Source organism: Pectinophora gossypiella, chromosome 5 (assembly GCF_024362695.1).
Source record: "Pectinophora gossypiella chromosome 5, ilPecGoss1.1, whole genome shotgun sequence".
NCBI classification, from domain to species: Eukaryota; Metazoa; Arthropoda; class Insecta; order Lepidoptera; family Gelechiidae; genus Pectinophora; species Pectinophora gossypiella.
Window position 1 is genome coordinate 7,544,476 of NC_065408.1, and position 24,354 is coordinate 7,568,829.

A 24,354-nucleotide genomic window follows, 5' to 3' on the forward strand; every position below is an offset into this window, starting at 1 on the left:
ACCGTGCGTCCACCTCCATGTTTGTGGCGAGGCATGTGCACCGTCATGTGCCGCAAACCTCACTGTGCGTCCACCTCCATGTTTGTGGCGAGGCATGTGCTCCGTCATGTGCCGCAGGCCTCACCGTGCGTCCACCTCCATGTTATCCATCTCCATGTAGCCGTGCGGCGTAATGTACGAGGCGACTTTGCTATCTCCATTAGTCGTACCCATCCGCATCACAAACAAACTTACTAACTGTTTGTCCTTAATATTACGACGGAGTAAAACAACAAACGAAACGATCCCATTTGAAAGACACTTATAATTATCATAAGCAGTATGGATTGCCCTGAAAAACAAATATAATATGTGTAAGATGCTTATATTGTACTCACTTACCTACTTATATTTTTTTTACTAAAAATGAATTTTGATGAAATGCGTACGTTGCTCATAGATTGAACAGAATAAACGTTCTTAGGAATGTAAATCGTAACGTATCTGTTCTTTACGATGGCGAAATTAATTATTTGTTTTTGAGGCAAGAGTCTAGCGCACTTGTTACCTATTTTTATTCGACTGCGGCGAAGCAAAAATTATAGGGCGCCCTTTAGAGGACATAAAGAATTTTTTTTTAGAATGGTAGTGTGTTGGGTATCATATGAAAGGGCTGATTTGTAAATTTAAAAACGTACGCATTACTAGCCTTTACTAGCGGGTTTACTTGTATTTACTCGATAATTATGTTGAATTGATAACATGACTGCTCAGACATATTCTAGGGAAAGGTTATATCTCCAAATCTTGTATAAAACACGTATTAGAAGCATGTTATTAAATAAAACCCCAAAATACAAGTTTAAATACTAAAATCCGAATACGGAAAAATGACGCCTTACACAAAACAACAAAAACAAGAAAATAGTTATACCTATTTCTCTGAAATTCTTCCGAATAGCGATGTTTAGAAGATAGCCGTGGTCGTATGCCAGTCTGTCCACTAAACATCACTATTCGGAATAATTTCTGAGAAATAGGTATACCTATTTTCTTGTTTTATACCTTTTAGAGCGTCATTTTTCCGTAGTCGGGTTTTAGTTGTTAAACTTATATTTTTATAGTTACTAAAGCTTGTTTTTAATATTAAAAAAAATATATTAGTCCAGTAAAAAAAAATACGGAAAGAATACGTATTTTATGAAAAAATAAAAGCAGATTGTTTTGAAAAATTGTAATTTAGAAAGAATTTTCCCGAAGGCGCTGTTAATTGACTGGCGAACGTAATACAATCTTTCAATTTTTTTTTTACCTTTTTCCCTCACCTTATGGTTGTCTGGAAGAAATCGCTTTAAGCGATAAGGCCGCCATTTGCCATGTACTTAGTTAAGAGACTTTTTGTAATTATTTCTTTTTATTTTGGTGCAATAAAGTGTATTTGTATTGTATTGTATTGTACAATTACAGATAACATTTTTGCACAAATGTAATTCAAAACGAGAGGCTATCAGTCGGTACGCAGTGGCAATCAATCTGTTGGCAGCTTCTATCGATTCCAATAAAAGTATCAGCTTACTGTTCGCTGTAAATAAATAAACAACTTACTTTTTATTTGTTTGCTCCACTCTCATGCAGTTCGAGTACGCCTTTCAAATATGAAACAGTCTTGCGCATGCGGATGGATTGGTGCTTTCGATCATACAATTAATATTAAAACAACACTGAATTTCGAAGAAATTCCTCAAACCATCTGTGATATAAACCGACACACGTGTAGCATTACTATGGATGAGCAGAAAATAATTCAAACAGTGACTTTTGTTTTCCCTGTTTCATTCTTTTATCATATCTTTATTACTTATCTGTAAAGTCAAATTCCCTGTGACACGATGCGCGTGACATCATCCGAAAATGTTTTGCTTACAAAACGTTAAACGAATTTTATTCCTGAGTACTTATGAAGAACGGGATGTACTGAACCTTTTCACGGTACGTAGTTGCTATATAGTAGATAGATCGAGTGATCAAATTTCCTAAAAAGGGTCACGGATTACCGCTATCAATTTCGTAGTTGTTTCGTTTAAAGCGTCCCAAGTTTGTACAGTATAGTTTCTAAATATTTAACAGTCTTTGGTGCTGTTTTAAATAATTACTTACCTACCTACTTCCGTTTTCAATTTGTCGATTATAGACTAAATACCAACCCGCAGTGATGCAGCGTGGTGGAGTATGCTCCATATCCCTCCAATTGAATGAGGGGATGCCTGTGCTCAGCAGTGAGACGTATATAGACTGTTATTATTTTAGATTACTCACAATGTATTTAATAAATAAAATTATACTTCATGCTTCGTCCTCGAGATTGGTACCTAGGATAAAGTAAGAATATTCACACATGTAGTAACGCCTAGTTTCTACCACTCTGATGCACTTAGTTGAGAGGGTGGAATGTTGTTTACATTTCCACATTTTTATAATTTGTTTGAGGGTATTTCTCTCTCCGTGCCGCTGGCTCGATCGTCGCGTCGGGCGGTCGTCATTCGCTTTCTAGTGCTCGACCACTCGTGATACTACGTAATACTTACTTAACAAAAGTAATAAAAACGTTAAAGTTTTACGCGTTTAGTATTCTAGTGTATACCACGTGACATTAATAGTGTATTTTGTGATTCCGCATAAAAAATGCCGAAAAGAAAACGTGCCAAATCCCCCGATTTGGATTGTATTTACAAAAAAATTAAACTACTAGAAAAACAAGTTCGTGAACATCGTAGTACCAGTAAACGGCGACATCGGGTCATCGAGTCTTCATCATCATCATCGTCGAGGGAATCTTCACCTGAACGAGTTCAAGAAATACAAGGTAACGACGTAATAAGTAAAATTGCATTAAACGGACAGGGAAGCCTGCGAGGCTATCTCGCCACGTTTTTTAATATCGGTTCGAGTTTTATTCTGTGTGAGTTCTACCTTACCGATAAAATACAAGGAATTTACTTGTAATTTTGCAATACCCACTTATTACATCAACCGGGTTGTGGTTAATTCTTTGCGAATTCTACTTCACCGAACAGAGCTATAAAGTCGGCTTGCGTCTTATTCTCTGGGAATATTATCTTGCCGCCTACGCTCCAAGTCACCACAAATACCTAACTACTCCCTACTCCTTTCAGGAGAGCTCTCGTCGTCAGACGATCAGACCGAGATGATTAATAATGACCTTCGGAATATCCTCGACGCCGCCTGGGTCGGCTGCAACCCCCCGGACAGGGAGGTTCCTACTGCTGCAGCGTTGCCGGACACCGCCACCGGTACCGCCGGCGCCGCCTTGATCTGCGAGCAGCCGCCCGCCGCGCCACACGAGGAAACCACCTCGGCTACTCAAGCTGAGCCTCTTGATCTTATGGACTGTCTGGATAGCGCCACAATGGAAATCCTAGGCGAAGATCCCACAGCCAAAATTGAATATGGTCCTTCAATCCACAAAGAAATCGCAAATCGATTAGAACATTTCGCCGTCTCAGGTATAGACAGAGAGCTTCGTAAAGAATTGAATAAGAAGTACCTGACCCCGGACAATTGTGTCCGGACGGGAGCACCCATGCTTAACGACGAAATTCGAGCTGCCTTGCCGGAGAGTGTCATCAAAAGAGACAAAATACTCCAAGCTAAGCAACAACAACTTGCAACGATAATATCGTGTTTATCTAGCACCATCACTGAACAAATAAATCAAAAAGAAAAAAATCACGACCTTCTTCAGAAATTGATGGATATGGGACGTCTTCTATGCGATGTGCAACACGCAGAGTCAATAGCTAGACGAAACTTCGCCATATATTCCGTTAAAAAGGAAATGAAGGACCACTTGGCACATACCAGCATAGACAAATATTTGTTCGGCGAAAATCTTTCAGAAGCATTAAAAGCTGCAAAAGCAGTCAATAAATCCGGTTCAGACCTTAAAATTCCAACTAAAACTCCCAAGAAAAACCAACCTCAAGCGTCAAAGCCGCAGACGTCAAAAAACTGGAAACAGCCGGCGCAAAGTCGCCGGCAGCAAACGCAGCAGAGGAGCCGAGAGACGACCTCTCAGCGCGGGCAGCACACCGCCTCGTCGAAGAGATCGCCGCCTCCGTCGAAGACGACCCGCCGCCGGTAGACACGGTAAGATACGCCGGTCAACTAGCTCTATTTTCTAAACAATGGGCTCGTATTACAAACGACCGAACAATCATTGATTGGATAAATGGATACAAAATAAGGTTTTCAAAACCAGTTGTCCAAAACCATGTACCTGATCCACCTACGTATAATAAATCTGAAATACAACATTTCGAGATCGCCATACGCGATTTACTTAATATTGGCGCTATTTCTGAATGTGAAGCGCACGAAGACCAGTTTTTATCTGGTATATTTTTGCGGCCTAAACCCAATGGCAAGTTTCGGTTCATATTGAACTTAAAAAATCTGAACAAATTTATTGAAACAGATCACTTCAAGCTTGAAGATCTCCGCACAGCGATCAAACTATTAACTAGAGATTGTTTCATGTGTACAATGGATTTAAAAGACGCCTACTTCTTAGTTAAAATACATGAAGATTCGAAAAAATACTTAAGGTTCCGTTGGGCTGGGAAGATTTTTGAATTTAATGTCTTGCCATTCGGTTTAAACACCGCGCCGTATGTCTTCACTAAAATTATGAAGCCAGTGTCCAAATTATTGCGACTTTGCGGCTATTTGTCCACAATTTATCTTGATGACTTATTTTTACTAGGCCAGTCCTATGATGAATGTCTTGACAACATAACCACTTCAGAGAAGTTATTATTAGCACTGGGTTTTAAAATAAATCTTGAGAAAAGCATTTTAACCCCTGCCACGACATGTAAGTTTCTAGGCTACATAATTAATTCTCATTCCATGACTATCAGCTTACCAGCGGACAAGCAGATGAACATAACAAAGGAGGTTGAGGAGTTTACACGTATCAGACGTTGCAAGATTAGGCGCTTTGCTCGCCTGCTCGGACTACTGATTTCAGCGTGTCCAGCAGTAGAGTACGGGCTGCTATACACAAAAGAACTGGAACGGTGCAAGTTCCTCAATCTCAAAGCCGATGACGACTATGAGAGGTTGATGAATATTCCTAGTTCGCTGCTGCCAGACCTTCAATGGTGGCTGCGAGCATTGGCGAGACCGTCACACAGAATTAGAGACGACTCTTATGCTCTAGAAATCTATTCTGACGCCTCAACGACGGGATGGGGCGCAGCCTGTAACGGACAGACAGCTAGTGGCCAGTGGTCGCAGGCCGAACGACAGCAGCACATCAATGTCTTAGAACTCTTGGCTGCTTTCTTCGCGATAAAAGTTTTTGCCAAAACTTACTCCAATTGCCAAATATTACTACGGATTGACAATTCGACCGCCATCGCATACATCAATCGAATGGGTGGGATTCAGTTTCCACACCTCACCAATATCAGTAGAAGTATTTGGCAATGGTGCGAGTTTAGAAAAATATTCATATTCGCTTGCTATATAAAATCAAGCGACAATCAAATTGCAGATGCCGAGTCTAGACGGAATCACCCTGACATCGAATGGGAGCTCTCGGACTCCGCATACAACACCATTGTTGAAAGGTTCGGTGAACCCAATATTGACCTATTTGCCAGCAGGTTAAATAAGAAATGTAATACATACGTGTCGTGGCATAGGGATCCCGATGCATACACAGTCAATGCATTCACCATAACGTGGACAAGTTATTTTTTCTATGCCTTTCCTCCCTTCGCTATTATTTTGAAAACTCTTAGAAAAATAATACTGGACAAAGCTACAGGTATCGTGGTTGTGCCCGCTTGGCCGACACAACCATGGTATCCTGTCTTTAGGAAACTATTAATATCAGACTGCGTAACCTTCGCCCCCAATGACCATGCGTTAATTTCTCATTCCAGCCACGAGAACATCCATCGCAACCTTACCCTGGTGGCAGGGATATTATCAGGGCAGCGCTGCTGCAACGAAAGGTTCCGCAATCTTCAATAGAAATAATGTTGGCCTCTATTTCGCGTACGTCATTTAAACAGTACGATACTTATTTTAGGAAATGGTACGATTATTGTACTCAGAATTGTATTAATGTGTACGAGGCGCCACTTCCTAAAATTATTGAGTTTTTGACAACAATTTTTCACAGCGGCGCACAGTACGGTTCGTTAAATAGCTGTAGATCAGCTTTAGCATTAATATTAGGTTGTGCAATCGCGGAAGATGACCGCGTTAAAAGATTTTTTAAAGGAGCATTTAGGCTCCGGCCACCGGCGCCAAAATATGACGTTACTTGGGACTGTAATCAAGTCCTTACAATGCTAGCCTCCTGGTACGCTAACGAAGAACTTCCGCTAGAAAAACTTTCTAGGAAGTGTTGTACCTTACTTGCCCTTGTTACAGCACATAGAGTGCAAACTTTATCCATGATTGACATAAAGAATATCGAAATCTTACCCACGCAAATTAGAATTAAAATTCCAGAATTAATAAAAACTTCCCGGATTGGAACCAAGCAACCAGTTTTGCATTTACCCTTCTTTCAGGAAAAAATTGAGATTTGCCCCGCAAACACTATAATTTCTTACTTGAATAAAACATCACCCATACGTAAATCTAGTAGACTTTTTGTAAGCTTCAAAAAGCCCCATAAAGCAGTAACAACTCAAACATTGAGTCGGTGGATTAAGACCACACTCAAAGATGCAGGAATTGACGTCTCTATCTTCACAGCTCATAGCACCCGCCACGCCTCAACGTCCCGCGCTCTACAACAAGGGGTAAGCGTTGACCAGATACGACAGACTGCTGGCTGGAGTAACAACTCCGCCACGTTCGCAAGGTTTTACAACCGGCACATTGTGAGCACGGACGATGGGGCGCTGGCGAGGGCTATTGTTAATCTATGAAACTTTTTTTTCATAATGTCATCATTTAATAACGAATTGCATAATTATATAGGAAAATTCTTGTACTTGTAAACGTATAAGTTGCTAAGTAATTGCCGAAATAAACAATAAGTTGATTCAGATACAAAAAAGGTTTATTTTATTAAACTTATTTTCTTAACAGCAAAATGTGATGTTTCCAAAACACTCTCAAGGTCTACATGTGTGAATATTCTTACTTTATCCTAGGTACCAATCTCGAGGACGAAGCATGAAGTATAATTAATGATTAAACGAACTTACCTAAGTGAAGTTCTATCACAATTATACTCGCTCCTTGTTCGAGAGGTTTTAAACAGTGTAGTCTACGTCTTATGCTCCAGCATCGTCACAATTTTCAAAGCTCATATCCAAAGCTAAAAAAAAAAGTTAGTTTCCCGCTTCCTGAACGCAGCTGTCAACTAATGTCATTACGGTTTTTGTGCACCGGCGCGTCACTTCGCCTCCGTAAATAAACTAATTGAAAACTAATATTTAATACAAAAACATGATTGATATAGTGCGAAAAATCTGTTACTTACATAATCAAGTGCTTTTTTCTCTAAAAAAGCTAGAAACAGTACCAAAGAAAAAATGTGGATGACGACGAGCGTAAGTTCTTTTTGATAAAACAAAACGTGGATTATACTGGTAAGTCTTAACATTATCCATCTACTAAAACAAGAGAAGATATAATTATGATCAATTCAATTTAATTCCTTTTATTGTCGAAAACAAATTACTTTTTTTTGAGGTTATAATTTTATAATCCTAACATTCGAAGAAGTAACTTAAGTTGGTTCTTATTACTAATAAAAGTAACTAGTTTTATTAACAGAAATAATAATAATATTAAAATTGTATCGTGTTCGTGTTATAACAGTGATTTAAAAGTTATACTTTATTCCGATGTTGATGTTGTTTAAATTCGCCTTATATAAGGCAGGCAAAGATCTCAGGACTATACAGTCTTGACTTTAGTAATTTAATATTCGAAAATCACGATCAAAATAGGCCTAAGCCTTGTCTTCAGTCCCTGATTGCCGCGTTTTTATTTTCATCTGTCAAAAAAAAAAATTTTTGTTTCTTTTTGTAATTGTGTTCTTGGCTTATGTTGCGGTTGATAACTTACTATCAGCGAATGAAATGAGCAGTTTTTTTATAAAACAAAGAGAACCAGTGAAATATAACCGCAGAATGGCATAGAAAAGTAAATAATTAACTCGGAAATAATTTGACAAGTTCAGATAATTAGATGACAGAAGCACTTCATGTTTACCCTGTTCATCAAGAAGTACCTATGACACAGTAGTACTCAATATCACAGAGGTCATCTACACCATTGGTAGACAAGATACATAACTTATTCAAGATAACACTTAAAACATTTAGAGGATTATAATTGGTTTACTACAAGATAACCATACTTAAAAATGATATTATATATATTATAACAGTACATAATCCCTTCTCACAGTCTCTGTTAAGTGGTGTTAATAATGTTATCTTCTCCGAATGATACTTACAATATAAGATGATGATAATATACCCTAACAATAAAAACAGAAAGAGTGTTAAGAGAGTACAGGCAAAAGATAGCCTTATTATAGTAAGCAATTTCTTCCAAATTACTCTAATCTTATTATAATTCAAGCTTCCAACGTATGGGTGATGATTATTGGTACCAACCTAACCAACAAGAGAACACCACTTGGAGAGTCACCTAGTTAAGCACTAGTAGTGAACTGTCTGACTAGAGAATAGACAGACTATTTGTTTCCCTTTAGAGCTATCACAATAGAGGATAGACAATGGACTCGATGTATCAACCCTATTAACATAAAAATCAACCACTAAGACCATTGCTAAGCGCTAATATACCTATTTTACATTTCCATACCTAGAGCTATCACTTAGAGGATAGACAATGGACTTAAAGGCACAATGCACATAAGAGCTACCATTAGGAAGGTCGCCATTGATAAGCGATAATATACCTATTTGTCATTTCCATACCTAGAGCTATCACTTAGAGGATAGACAATAGACTTGAAGGTATCAATGCAATGAATGTAAGAGCTACCACTAAGAAAGTCGCCATTGACAAGCGCTAACATATCTATTTCTCATTTCCATACCTAGAGCTATCACTTAGAGGATAGACAATAGACTTGAAGGTATCAATGCAATGAACATAAGAGCTACCACTAGGAAGGTCGCCACTGACAAGCGCTAACATACCTATTTCTCATTTCCATACTTAGAGCTATCACTTAGAGGATAGACAATGGACTTGATGGTATCAACCTAATTAACAAAAGATCTACCACCAGGAAGGTCGCCATTGCCAAGCGCTAATATACCTATTCATCATTTCCATGCCTAGAGCTATCACTTAGAGGATAGACAATGGACTTGAAGGTATCAACACAATGAATGTAAGAGCTACCACTAAGAAAGTCGCCATTGACAAGCGCTAACATACCTATTTCTCATTTCCATACTTAGAGCTATCACTTAGAGGATAGACAATGGACTTGATGGTATGAACCATATTAACATAAGAGCTACCACGATTATGGTCGGCATTGGCAAGCGCTATATACCTATTTCTCATTTCCATACTTAGAGCTATCACTTAGAGGATAGACAATGGACTTTATGGTATGAACCCTATTAATATAAGAGCTACCACGATTATGGTCGGCATTAGCAAGCGCTATATACCTATTTCTCATTTCCATACCTAGAGCTATCACTTAGAGGATAGACAATGGACTTGATGGTATCAACTCAAATAACATAAAGCTACCACTACAAGTATCGCCTTTTGCTAAACGCTAGTAGATAGCTAGAACATAGACCAACTATTTTTTATACTTTTATTTCCATGTTTGGTTTGTCACTTGAGGAATCGAAGATAAACCATTGAATTGTCGGGGCTTACCTACCCATGTTGAAACTCAAGATTAGACTAATGCTGAGAAACAATAGACTATTATGTCAAATTGATTATTATAAAATAATGAGAGTACAAATTCTGAAGAAATAACCGACAATTCAAAACCTAAAAGCCTCTGTTCTATTAATCAACCTCAACTGTGCTAGAAATCAAAGTATGTAATGTCAGAGATTACTTTCAAAAGAGATAACTGTACACAAGACATGGTTAGAGAATACTGCTATTAAATTCTTTCAACCAACATCATAAAATTCAAATAGCACATAAATAATAATGAATAACATTGCCCGAAGAGTGAGTAAACGAGATAGCAACAGGATCTTTGGAACAGAGACAACAGTATCAGCAGGCAGCCCCACAGCCAACAGCATGAACAGAAAGCCCACAAGGAACAGTATCAGCAGGCCGCCCCACAGCCAGCAATAAAAGCAGTGATGCAACCAGTCATGATCAGCAGTGCTATAACCAGCAGTACCAGCAGCCCTACAGCCAGCAGTAGTAGCAGAGCTACAACCAGATGTATTAGCAGTCTCACAGCCATTAGTATCAACAGTGGCCCAGGCAGCAAGGCCGTTTAAGAATAGTACCTCATGAGGAGGAAGAATTCCCTATAAAGTTATAATGGGAAAATTTGCACAAGCAAATATATTTTTCAAAATTCTGGTAAAATTAATTCCGAATGTCTATCACTAAAAGTTTTAGCATTATCATTAAGACATGGGATTCAAATCCTGTCTTTGTTAATCAGGAATAACAATACTAATCTCAGTATAAATTGGGGTACCTACCTGATAATATTATAACTTCAATGAAAATTTCCTTCAAGTATTACATTCGAAATTGTAAAATATTGATACCTAGTTCGGTTAGATAGAATAGTTGCCCTTTTTATTATTAACTCATAGGTGAAAAGGAAGGAAAAATAGTTCATTAGTAACATATAACTTACATCACCATTAGCGTTTTCTCTAAATTATGTTGTTGTAGATTTATTATGTTGTTGCTGATCAGCCCAAAACACAGTTTACAATTAATATAAAAATTACAACAATAATGTCCCTCCACTTAATCAATCGGAACCAAACTGCAGTGGAGAAGTAACAATAATATTTTCATGATAAATATATGTTTATCTTATTTTTCGGTTAGTGTTGTAACGTAAATCAGGCAGGTCCCTTCACTAAATAACCTGACATATTAAATCTTCAGGATGGGTACGAGAAGTGAATCCCTGTGCAAACAACAGGATCATGTTAAGTTAGGTTAAAGGAAAGGATGATTTTTACGAACGATGATAATATACCTACACGACCGATAATTAATAAATCAATGTTATCCTTATATGTAACTGCACACCTAAGGGTAAAATATGTTTTATTCATTTATTTATTTTTTCCAGTAAATAATAGGACGTCACTATTACTGTCCTAAAAGCAAATTCAATAATTATTACACTAAAGAGATAGCTGCGTAAACAATGTTACGTGTGTTAATGTGTTGTGTGTACGTTGTTCTATCATCTGATTGGTGGGTGAAAGGTTGCATAGAGGAATAGGAAAAAAATCCACAACAAGTTATATTTATTATTACCACATAAAAGAAATATACTAAATATTATTACCAAGCCCATATGGTCGATATTAGGTAATACACAATAACTTGGGCTCAGGTAATCTATTTTAATAAAAACAAAATCTTAATTATTACGAAGATAATTATCACACAAGTACATAATGTAAATGCACTTCCTCTCTTTATACTTTCAGCCTCATTTAACAATATCTTATAATAAAGAGGAAAGTTTAGTTCAGTGGTTCTGAATATTTTAATGAAAAAGGTCATTTGAATAAATGTATCGAAATTCTTACTTGCACTTATATTTGTATTTTCTCTAATCAATTTGACATGTTGTCTTAGGATTCATTTAACTACTCAATGTCGACAACAATTGCCAACTTAGCACAGGATGTTACAATCAATCTTGTGTCTGGGTGCCCTCGTCATTACCCGTTCTTCTTTATGTATTTCTTCTTCTTTTATGTATGTAAACAAATAATGTGTAACTTTGATAATTATTGTAGCCCTTGGTATGCCAATGAAAAATGAGTGTTATACTATATGATGAAGTCTCACAGTCCTTTCGACTATAACTATCGTTGTTGTTCAAGAGCTTCGGAAATGTGCTCTATGGTGAGGTCCCTGTGAGGCTCTTATAGCCAATCTTGATGTTGAGCTCATTCAGAAATTTGTTCTTGTGTAGTTCTTTTGTTGTGAAATTGATAGTAATGTGAAATAGGTATTTAATGTACTTGCTCAACTTCAACTTAATTATTTAGAACTATGTATCTATTCTAGTACAGTATAGTATAACCATATATTATATAACATACATAATATCGATTCCATTCTTGAGAACTGGTGAAACTTGTTTAGCGAACAGTTATTATTCTTATTGTTTTTTACATGATAATATCAAAACGTTTGGTGGAACGCCGCGCTGAGTTTATCAGGCGACGGCTGTGCCTCTCACTGCCTTTATTGGGATTAAAGTCATGGGCAGCTTAATTAGCTTTCGTGATAACAATGTACTTTATTCACTAATGAATAATCATATTATTGGTACTCGTTTCAATTTAAATGTTTCATTCCCAACTAAACTTTGAACATCTACACTGTTTAAAACCTCTCGAACAAGGAGCGAGTATAATTATGAGATTAAACGAACTTACCTGTAAGTGAAGTTCTATCTCAATTATACGAAGCTCCTTGTTCGAGAGGACTCCCTCCCTTCAATTTTAATATCCCGCCCTAAAGCTTCCACAGGTGATGGAGTTGTCCATGAAACATGCTTTAAACATAATGACATTAGTTGACAGCTGCGTTCAGGAAGCGGGAAACTAACTTTTTTTTTTAGCTTTGGATATGAGCTTTGAAAATTGTGACGATGCTGGAGCATAAGACGTAGACTACACTGTTTAAAACCTCTCGAACAAGGAGCTTCGTATAATTGAGATAGAACTTCACTTACAGGTAAGTTCGTTTAATCTCATAATTATACGAATGCTTCGTCCGAAGAGATTGGTACCACCCACCCTCCCTGGATACCCAGCTGGAAGGTTTGGAAACATCAAATCTCAGGGAAATCACTCCAAACGAATGACGACCGCCCGACGCGACGATCGAGCCAGCGGCACGGAGAGAGAAATACCCTCAAACAAATTATAAAAATGTGGAAATGTAAACAACATTCCACCCTCTCAACTAAGTGCATCAGAGTGGTAGAAACTAGGCGTTACTACATGTGTGAATATTCTTACTTTATCCTAGGTACCAATCTCTTCGGACGAAGCATTCGTATAATTGTGATAGAACTTCACTTAGGTAAGTTCGTTTAATCATTAAATATATTTCTACAAATCTGAGGTGTGTGTACCAAGATGACGACTGGCAGAAATGGATAGAAGAGGAATACATGTTCTGCCGACCCCACTTAGTGTTGGATAAGAGCAGGAGGATGATGGTGACATTTCTATTAAACTATATCCCTCGGTCCTATTAAATTATCACGTCACCTCTGTCCAGTGTGGCACATTCATATTTTATAACATTCTTTCCACGTGTTGTTTGAAATTATTTTTTATAGTGGAGGAAAAACTATTTTACTGCACATTCACTATTTTGGTTACAGAATACTTAAAATACCGGAACAAGTTGTATGGTAAACGGACGCTATGTTCAGTTGGTCGGTTGAAGTGGTTGGTTCTATATTAAAGGATAATTATACACTTATATTATATTTAATTACATCGGCGAAATTAGTATACGAGTAGTAAGCTATTATGTAGTAAGTATTAGTGTAAGCTACTGTGTCTGAAACACACATGGCTAGTTGTTATTATTAATTTAGTTTTTTTTTGTCGACTACTATTAGTAGGTGTCTATCGCCAAATCAAAGTTGTACAGGATTTATATCCGTAAGTATATACGTAAGTGAACCGGGCTTCCAGTTTCCAAAATCTATTTTAAAAGCTGTATATCTAACCGGGGCAGTTTTAAAAACAAATTCTACTTTTTTCTTTATTTCCAAACTATACTTTAGTTACTTTGAATTTGGCTGTTACAGAACAAAAATATGAAACAAAAACAAAAATAATATTAAATAAAACTAAAACAAATAAACAGAACTCAAAATAAAATAATTTATATACAATAAACATTTAAACTAAACCTTAATTAAAAAGCCCGCCTCGAATCGTACCTGGTGCATATGTACCCATAATGCTGGCTAAGATTTGGCTGTTTGGAATCTATAGTTGGAAAATACGCTCCTGGTAGGTTAAATCAGACAGTCTTCCCAGTATACACGAGTACTACATAATATTACAGTCTATTTCAATCTGTTTATATTTCATGTTTATACAGGGTGTAACGGAAGGGGGGTATCAAGCCGAAAGGGGACAAAACTATACCTTATGTAGATCTTATCTGCAAAATTTCAATTAAAAAAAAACACTTTTGATATTTTTTTCAATTTCAGTTAAAAAAATATTTTAATATTTCCAGCATGTAAAAAACACGGCACAGCACTATTGAGGTCACTGTTCTTAATCCACTCAAATATTGGCACTACACAAATCTCCTAGCGCGTCCTGGTCGCCTGGTACTCGCGGCGCTCGCACGGCCGCGATAGGTACGAAATTCGAGCGGGCGGCGGCTTTGGCGGCAACGTCAAAAGGAGTCGGCGGCCGATTGGAACAATCCGAGTCGGCGGCACGTCGGCGACTGTAACAAACAAGAATGACACTAAAGCATCTAATAATTGGAGTCATTTTGCTTTGACAACTATTCTCACATTATTTTATGACGTGTAAAATAAGTTAAAATTACCTACTTGTTTAGGTAAGGTATTTAATTTAATAGTAAATAGGAAAAAAAGTGTGAAAGTGTGGGTAAGTAGGTAGGTAATTAATAATTAGACTTACGTTTTACAAGAAAGGTTCGAAATGTCGTCATCCCCGTTCGATGCACAGACCTGCCGCTTCATCTGTCCACAACACTTTCGAAGCAAAGTCTGGTGAGCTTTCCACTTGAACTCGGTACCATTCTCAGAATGCCACACGAGGTAAATAATCAGCAGGAATTAGCTCGGGCGTACGTTGCATGTGGTAAGGTTCGCGTGGTAGTCCTTGGGTTGGCTGCACGGCTAGTACGGCTTCTTCAAACTCCGGATCACGGGTCGCCGAGCGGCCAGTCTCGGATGACGCGTGGAAAGAGCCCGTTAAATGCAGTAGGCGATTGACCATTTTCCTGAAGCAATGCAGTGAAGGCAGTTGCCTGGCTTCATCAGCTGGTCTACCTTCTATGAATCGCTGATACAAGTTCCGTGCTTCACTTAAGTTGCCATCGCCGGCACCCACACACATCATCATTTCATAATAACCTACATTACTCAAAGACACCTCGAACTATCACTGATCACAGTTATCACAACAAATCCAAATTTCGAACTTCACTCCACAGATAGTAAACAAGCACTGACAAATAATTTGACAGTTTACTTTCGTGTGCATGTTTCTATCTCTTTCGAATGCTAGTATCCTGGTACTTAAGGGTGTGTTATTTCTTTGTGCGCAATAAAATATTTTTATGGTATTGTTTGAATGAATGAATGTATTGTATTTTATGAAAGTAGGTACGTATTTTACTTTGAACCTAGAAAAGTAAAAAAGTCGTTTATCTAATAAGGATCACCCGCGCTCACACTCTGGCACTAACACAGAATTGCCACGTTTCTTCGCAAATATCCCGCGCAATAGCAGAAGGCGAAATTAATCTGTCAATAATAAGACATACTATCACTCTGCCCGTATCGCTAATGGGGTGGGCAGAGTCACAAGAACATCCCATTAGCGGTACGAGCATGATAATTATTTATGTACCTATGTTATGATTACTTGTGGCTCTGTCTGCCCCATAAGAGATAAAGGCGTGATATTATGTATGTATGTTTGGTACGGGCATGTAGCGATACGAGCGTGTAGTGGTAAGTGAAATTCCGCAGTCTCTGCCTACTCCAATGGGAAAAAGGCGTGATGTTATTGTTCACTGTTGGATAATACACGACTACAATTTAGGAAGGAAAAAAAATACAAAAAAAAAAAAATATTTTTTATCATGGTTAATGATAACTTTCCCTTAACAGCACCGCCATTTTGAATTTCGGGTGCACTAGGGCTTGCCGATCAAAAAATGTCTATCGATAATCTATCCCGACCGAGAGTCGATCGATAGCAAGACTATTGATAACTCGGAAAGTGGGAACATTTTCGATTTTATTACCTAAGTGCAATACAATCGATAGTATCGTTGCGGATTAATAACAAACTATCGATAATTTTGCCCTCAGTCAGTAGTATTGCTACACTCCGATAGTATGGTTATTTTGAGTGGGCTGATTGTCTAAACTGAATTTCAATAACTCAAAAGTCCATGGATTTAGATTTTTTGAAAAGCTATTTTTTTATTTCTACCAATCAAAATCGTAGTTGAAAATGATTATGATCGATAATCGATACTGAACTATCGATAGTTTGAAACACTAGCGTGCCTTTTTCTATTCGCGAGCCCTGGCATCCTGGTACAGGGTATAAATCCCATTAACTGTCCCAATGCAATTTGCAATTCCGTGCTTCGGAAGGCACGGTTGGTCCCGGTGACTACTTACTCATGTAAGAAAGTAGTTATTACATGAGTCATGTCAGGGGCCTCTGGCGGCTCAATAGTTACCCTGACACCAGGGTTGATGAGGTTGGTAATCCACCTCACAACCCACACGATAGAAAGATTTAAAAAAATACTGTTATGTGTTTTTAATTCCTTGTACGCAATAAAGTATTATTGTATTGTACGAAAGTACTTATTTTAAGATTACTTTTACCATGTCATAGTAAAAGTAAAGTTATGTTAGGTAGGTACTTTACTTGAGAAATTGATTTTGTCTTTACTATGTTGTAAACGTAACATTAATGTCTCGTTAATAAGATACACAATCACTTGCAGCTGCTCGTATCCCTAATGGGGTGGGCAGAGCCATAAGTAATCAGAACATACTAACATAATATCACGCCCGTATCACTAAGGGGTAGGCAGTCACAACGGTACTTGAGAAATTTATTTTGCTTTTACTATGTTGTAAATCCCCAAGGAATTCTAAGAAGCCTCTGACGTTGCCGGTCGCCTCAGGGAGGCACCCCGTCTGGCCAAGGTGCCGGACCCGGTAGTTGGCGGCTCCTTCACACTCCAGTAGCACATGGGCCGCTGTCTCGTCCATGCAGGTTCTGCACAGGGGCTTGTCGGTGACACCTAGTGTAAACAGATGTTTGTTGATATCACCGTGACCACACAGCTACACCTGCTACCTGCAGCTGTTACCTGTATTAGTGGAGACCTCTTCACATTTAGAATTCTTTTGGAGAGACAACTATTGATGTTGGGTAGTGCCATCTTAGCCTGCCTGCATTTATTTACGGTGGTTCATAGTCTGGTGTGTTTGTTCATTCCCAAATACCCTAATACCGAACTAGCTTTATTTGCGGATGATACAGCCATCTATTCATCGTGCCGTGGTCGAGTTATGACGACCGGAATTCTCCAACGCGCCAATGCCTTGGGCAAGTAGTTTCGCAAATGGAGAATCAAGGTAAACCCGGAGAAAAGTGCAGCGGTGTACTTTTCAAAGGGCTATTATAATACGTCACGGTCACGCTGTCAACTTAAGTCATCAAGATGTCTGGCAAGCCGATCCCTTGGGAGGAGCAAGTCAAATATCTCGGCGTAGTCTTAGATAGACGTCTTACTTTTAAGGCCCATATCAAACGTGTGCGCGATCGCGCCACGTTCGTAATGGGCCGTGTTCATTGTCTCCTTAACAAGCGTAGTAAATTATCCCTTTGGAATCTACACGACTTGCATCCGTCCGATCATGACCTATGCAGGGGTAGTTTTCGCTCACGCGAGTCTCTCTCAAATCCACCGTCTACAGGAAATACAAAATCGTTCGTGGTTCCATCGCAATGAAAATCTGCACATTGACCTAAGTCTGCCAACCATTGCCCAATGGCTCAAATTAGTTTTTTTGATTCTGCTCCGCACCAACCAAATCCCCTGGTAGTTGCGGCTTCCGAATACATCCCGCTTAGGAACGGTACTGAATAGCATCGGCGTCCGAAGTATGTAATACGATCCCGACGACCCGATTACTCTAGCCATAGAATCAGCCAATCAGCTCGCGACAACAAACATTTCAGGACCCCGATACCGACACCGCCGGCGTGGTCGACGACTTCCCTCAATCAGCGCTTATCGCTATCGACTTACTAGGGTCGTTTAATTCTTTCAAATATTTTTCCTCTCAGACGACGCCCTGAGCCGAGGTTCGCGCCCAACTGGGCACCCTCAGGCCTGTTGTCTTAAACGTTGTACCGGGTGAGAGCCTTCAGCGCTCCCCATTTGTCCGGCCAAGTAGTTAATGTCATTTTCGGCAAAACTTCGATAAGTCACGTCAAAAAAAGGTGTGTTTGTTGGCTGCTCTCGTTCGTAGCAGCGAGCGGACCTGTCCGAATGAGATCGGCAATATCGGTTCCGGACCGATGGCTGTTACCTCCCGTTCCCCTTCTGGCCAACTCGTCCGCCGCGTCGTTACCTCTTGAATCACTGTGTCCTTTGATCCATTGTAAAGTGAGGTGTTAGTATTTGCACACCTTAGTCAGTGATTGGTGGTAACTGTGTATGAGTAGTAGTAGTTGTTTAGGGCCTGCAAAACTCTGAAAGTATTCTAATGAAACTGTCCCGTACCTAGCTAGCCATGAACGCATTCGCCGCTAGTGTGATGCCCATTTGACCTGGATGACGGTGTTAAGGGAGCCTGATATTACGTAATCATAAAATAAAGCATACTACACAAGGAGACGAGATGCATTGTAAAGTACATTTCTTTATCAACTATTAATGTAGGTAATCGACTACATTTTTGGACAAAACTTGTACAACAAAGTGACTCTGCCCATCTCAGTAGCGCAGTAAGTGTGATATTAGATATGTGTAATTACTTGTAGCTCTGTCTGGTCCATTAGGGATAAAGCCGTGATTTATGTATGTTCACATCTTGTTCTATCCTATTGGTTGTGAGGTGGATAACCAACCTCGTCAATCCTGGTGCGAGGGTTATTATTGAGCCGCCAAATGCCCCTGACATGGCTCATGTAACGACTACTTATTACATCAGTAAGCAGTAACCGGGACCATGCCCATTGTTTTTTTAACTATTGTGTCTGGAAATCTTGGCCTCACAAGGATGAAACAAAACAATTTAAAAAATATTGATTAATATGGCCATCACTGGCACGTTTACCCTTTACTAGGGCAGGCATAAATAAAAGAGGTGGTAGCTATTCACTCAAAAGTTAAATACCTTGAACAGCTGATTGCTACGTAGTGTTGTGCAAATTTGAATTTATTACATGAAGACCTGGAATTCAATTGCTCATAACTAATGCAAATATGAATTTAGGCGGCCAATACTCTCGCATGTGATTTGTAGATAGTGACAGAGTAGGCACACTTCGGGTTGATACCCCCGTTCCGTTACACCCTGTATATTGTTTGCTTTGAATATTAATGGTGCTCGTCTTGTACTGCATATACCAGTGACGCCACGACCCGCCCTTCGTACCATCGTGTGGCAGACGGTCGTTACGGTTTTATTATGTTTGTAATAACGGGATAAACTAGATAAAGTAATAAACCTCTTCAAATAATATGAACTACGCATCGTCGACACAACATAAACTTGAGATAAGTCTAGGTAGATGTTAGTTTTATCACCCTCTTATTCACAAGGTCGCTATCACATTATAAGTAATATGTCATCACCTCCCTAGCGTTATCCCGTTGTCACACGATCCGCGATTACCTAAGCCGAAGATTTGACAGGTCCAACTATTTTACAGAAGCGACTGCCTGTCTGACCAGAAGGTATGGGGCTGGTTTTCCCTTAGCAGATTAGAAAATCTGCTAAGGGAAAACCAGCCCCATACAGGTTAGGTCATACCAAACGCATTTCTCGGGAATGTAGGATTCCGCACGATGATTTTCTTCACCGCTGAGCACGTAATAATCATTCCTGATCCAAACATGAATTCGAACACAATTTAGAAAATCATTGGTTTAGGCCCGTGTTGGATTCGAACCTGCGACCTTACAATGAGAGTCAAGTGTTCTACCAACTGGGCTACCACGGCTCCACGCTACACTATAATATGTATAAATACTAATAATAAAAGGCAGACTAAGTGAGAGTAATTAGAGACTTCTTTATAATTAACTAATTATGTTTTTTTCTGTTTGTGATCGATGGTAGGTGTCATTGTTTAAGCTAGGACTAGGATAAGAGAAGATTAAGAGTAAGTAAGAGAAGTAGGTAAGAGAAGAGTAGAAATTGACTTTTTCATGTTCCAAAGAAGTTTAATTTTTGACATAGACCAAAATGGAACATTTGTACACTGAATACATACCGCTCAGGGATGGTACTCAAAAGTATCGGCGTCCGAAGGACGTAATATACGATCTCGACGACCCGATTACTCTAGCGATAGAGGCGGCCAATCAGCTCGCGACACCAAACACTTCAGAACCCCAATAACGACCCCGCCGGCGTGGTACGATTTCCCTCATTCAGCGCTTATTGCTATCGATGCACTAGGGTCGATTAATCCTTTCAAATATTCTTCCTCTCAGACGACGCCCTGAGCCGAGGTTCGCGCCCAACTGGGCACCCTCAGGCCTGTTGTCTTAAACGTTGTACTGAGTGAGAGCTTTCAGGGCTCCCCATTTGTCCGGCCAAGTAGTTAATGCCATCTCCGGCAAATCTACAATAAGTCACGACAAAAAAAAAAGTTATTTTTCAGTGAAAAAAAAAAAAATGAAACATACTTTACGAGTAACACGTTCTCTACGTGATGAGATTTAAATAACAGATACTCGTAAATAACTCAACAAAAGTTGAATATGCAATCATTTTAATGAACGTTCAACGTTACGTAGACTGGCACGACTTAAATTGTAAGTGCGTACAACTAAACTGTAGTTTCGATTAAAAAAGGTTAAATTGAATAAAATGAAATGAATGAAAAAAGGCGTGGGTTAAATTGAATATAAAACTTGGTATTGTTAAGTTATACATTAAGTAAACCAATTATACGTGAACAACAAAGGGAACATGACTGGTAAGAAAAATAGAAAGAACAAAGTTTTGCAACTCGTTAGATAATCGACTAATCAAAAGTTTTGTTGCGTGGCTCAAGAAATCAATACATAGGTATTTTCAATTTAATTTCTTTTTTCACTGTTAAAATAGTGCCATGCGTAATATTTTTTTAAGGTTTCGCTATCCCTTAGTATCGGCATGTTTGTCTGTTTGTTACTGAAAATTTTCTCACTCGTTGATTGTCAAATGAACAAATTATTATATGGAAAACGGAGGCAAAGTAACCTTGATCGGCTGAAGTGGTCGGCTCTATATTAAAAGATGAGAGAGCGAGGACTGAGCGAGAGAGAAGAGATGATTGCCGAATGTTTTGTTGTTGTCGGTTGTTTTTTAAAGGGAAAATGTACTAAATTAATAAAACATTTTTAATAACCAAGGATTGAAGAAATATAATCTCTTCCATCTTGCCCTATCCCACAATAATTACATCGGTGAAATTAGTATGAAAAGTGTATTAGTGTGTATTGTAAGTCTATACACTTACGACTGGTTAATTTATATTTTCATAGTTAAAATTGTGTTCAGTAAATCACACGAACCCCTAAGGGTTCGTCAACAGACAAATAAACATGCTAATCCTAAGATTAGCATGTTTATTTGTCTGTTAAGTATAGAAATTTTGTCCGCTTATTTATTGTCAAGTAAAACAATAATGAAAAGGTCGCAAATGTATATTATTGGTTTTCCGTGTCGAAATATTCGCCGACAAAATAATTATAGGCGGATTTATTGTTTTGTCGCTTTCAATCGCCGAACTACTCTATAACTTTTTTTTCAACGAACAAATTCCACTATTTTACGATCTCCACGTTGAATGAATTATAGGCGAATGGAATCTAAATATTAATTGGCGCTTGTCCCTGGCAACGTATCCAGAATCCCGTTTACTGCGAGTTATGGATGACAACCATTCGTCACATCGCCTTAATCTTTCAGTGCTAATTATCTTTTGGCACTTATTACTAATTAGTTGATGACTTGACGGAAACTGAAATGTATTTGAACATAAAGAGGCTTTGTTCGACTATTAATTAGTTGTTTGAAGATATCTATTGTTACGATTTGTGTCGGTCATGGTACAGTTCATTCATTCATCAAGATTAGGTAGAAGCGGATGTTGTTGTAAGTTGGATATTACTTATTACTATGGCTTCTTCTACTGTTAAACGGACCCACAATTTCCAACAATCCTATTGTTACAGGCAAGCTCAGCGAACGTAAAAAGTTTAATTAAGCAAAATTAAAAATTTTGGAAAAACCCACGACGGTAAAAATATCATCGAAAAAGAATAAAATAACTCAAAACCCCCGACTTAACCCAATTATTATGTAACGAAATATTATATTAGACTTAAAAATACTTTCTAAAAAAGAGTTGATATCTCGAGACATCGGTAATAGATATACTTAAGTACCTAAACAATGAATATGGATGTTTACAGTTTTTTCCTAACGTGTCTGTTTCTCGAAGATATACTTAAATGTAGCGATAATAATTTTACCATAATACATAACCGAGGAATATCCGTCGGGGGCTGCCTTTTCTATATGAAATTTCAACAGAAATTTAATCATACTCATAAGTGTATTTTATGTCGTCGTTAAACATCTACAATTCTTCAATAATTGTATTCACGTCACTAGAAAAACTTTAGCTGGGTTAATGGCAGCCCCTAAACGCATATACCTGCTCCGTTCCGTCGTGGGTAAAAAATATATATTGTATAATACAATTTGAAACCACAGTTGATTGATGTCTTAAGATAAATGTTAGATGCTGTAGAAGTAAAAGCTTAACAGTATTTTACCTACAGAACGTCAATCTGTTTACAGCGTTTTTTGTTCATTTTGAGCTTCGTATTTAATAAAATTTTACATAAACATTTGAAATTAGAAAACATTTAATATCTACTAATCCGGAACGCCAGTGAGTTTTAATCGAGAGTTTGTATATCTCGCGAGGAATTTGGTAAATTCTCACGTCTCAAAGTAGTAGGACCACTATAAATAGTCGTGTAGTGGCCTCAATTCGATGTGTCGGCCGATATTAACACCCAATAACTCATTCTGTGGTCGTCGATAGACAGAGCCCAATTTGTTTATCACAATTAATAATATAGTACGTACATAATTAAACTGTTTTCCGAAAAATAGGACAAAAAATGAAAACTCTTGTCTGTTTATCATCTCAGCTAAGTATACAGGGTGCTAGAGACATCGTAATGAAAACTTTTGATTTATGATAAATTTATGAAATTTATGATTTATTTTAATGTTTTTTTTTTTATTATTTTCCGTTCCATACTTTTGCGACGGAAAATTCCACTTGATATTAACTCAGAATCATGGTCTGAATCATCCCCCTCAGTATTCGTTACGATGTCACTAACACCCTGTTTAACCTCGAAGGCCAGGATTTCCAGACACAACAGTTAAACAATGGGATTTGGATTTTAAAAGGCATCTGGGCCTTACGACCATATAGGTACATATAGATGTATAGGTTTTCTAGTTATTATTATAAGTATCTTGAGCGTATTGTCATTTTATACCGATACATGACAACTACCATTGCAGTTCGTGGGTTACCTAACCCCGAAACCAAAAACCGAGTATGGGCGTGAGTTATGGCAGGCGGTGGTCGGATTAGTCGGTGCCAGTTTATTGAACACACTGGGATGAAAATGTTTATCACTATAATCATTAAGTCATGTAAACAGTTAAAGTTCGTTCTATGGCTGTTCAAATAAAGTGCAATATCAGTTGTACAACTTGTTACACGCCGTCGCTTGTGACAAGATGCGTCGCAGTAACTTTTTTACAGAGATTGGTTGTCTATTTGTTATACGAGGTCTATGACTGTAACATATTAATACATCTCTGGCACATTACAAAGTATTAATGTTGCAGTATGTGAATTTCTGAAATTCCACCCAAATGTTTACGTCTCTCATGAAGACAGGAATTATTTTTATTGGGATTTACAAATTGTTTTGCATTATTATATTCACTGAAGTGAAAAAATCTGATGAATATTGTATCCAATTGGAATATAGGTAGTCAGTGCGAACTTTCGAGTAAGTAACAGGTTGGCAGTA

The 24,354-nt window shown here is 38.2% G+C and overlaps 2 protein-coding genes across 4 annotated transcripts in view; both read left to right on the top strand.

Annotated features, from left to right (window-relative positions):
* The window catches only part of LOC126366726 (cAMP-specific 3',5'-cyclic phosphodiesterase), a 480,018-nt gene that overhangs the window by 137,038 nt on the left and 318,626 nt on the right, over positions 1–24,354 (top strand). The gene's annotated exons all lie outside the window — the stretch shown is intronic.
* Positions 2,532–6,067, top strand: LOC126366749 (uncharacterized). Of its 2 annotated transcripts, none has more exons than XM_050009988.1 (3): positions 2,532–2,842; positions 3,153–4,146; positions 5,558–5,581. In XM_050009988.1, the coding sequence occupies exons 1-2, from the start codon at positions 2,662–2,664 to the stop codon at positions 4,139–4,141; spliced, it is 1,170 nt and encodes a 389-aa protein (XP_049865945.1). In that variant the 5' UTR covers positions 2,532–2,661; the 3' UTR covers positions 4,142–4,146; positions 5,558–5,581. The 2 variants fall into 2 exon arrangements, with proteins under 2 accessions (XP_049865945.1, XP_049865944.1); XM_050009987.1 differs by lacking the exon at positions 5,558–5,581 and adding an exon at positions 5,952–6,067 and having other exon boundaries at positions 2,534–2,842.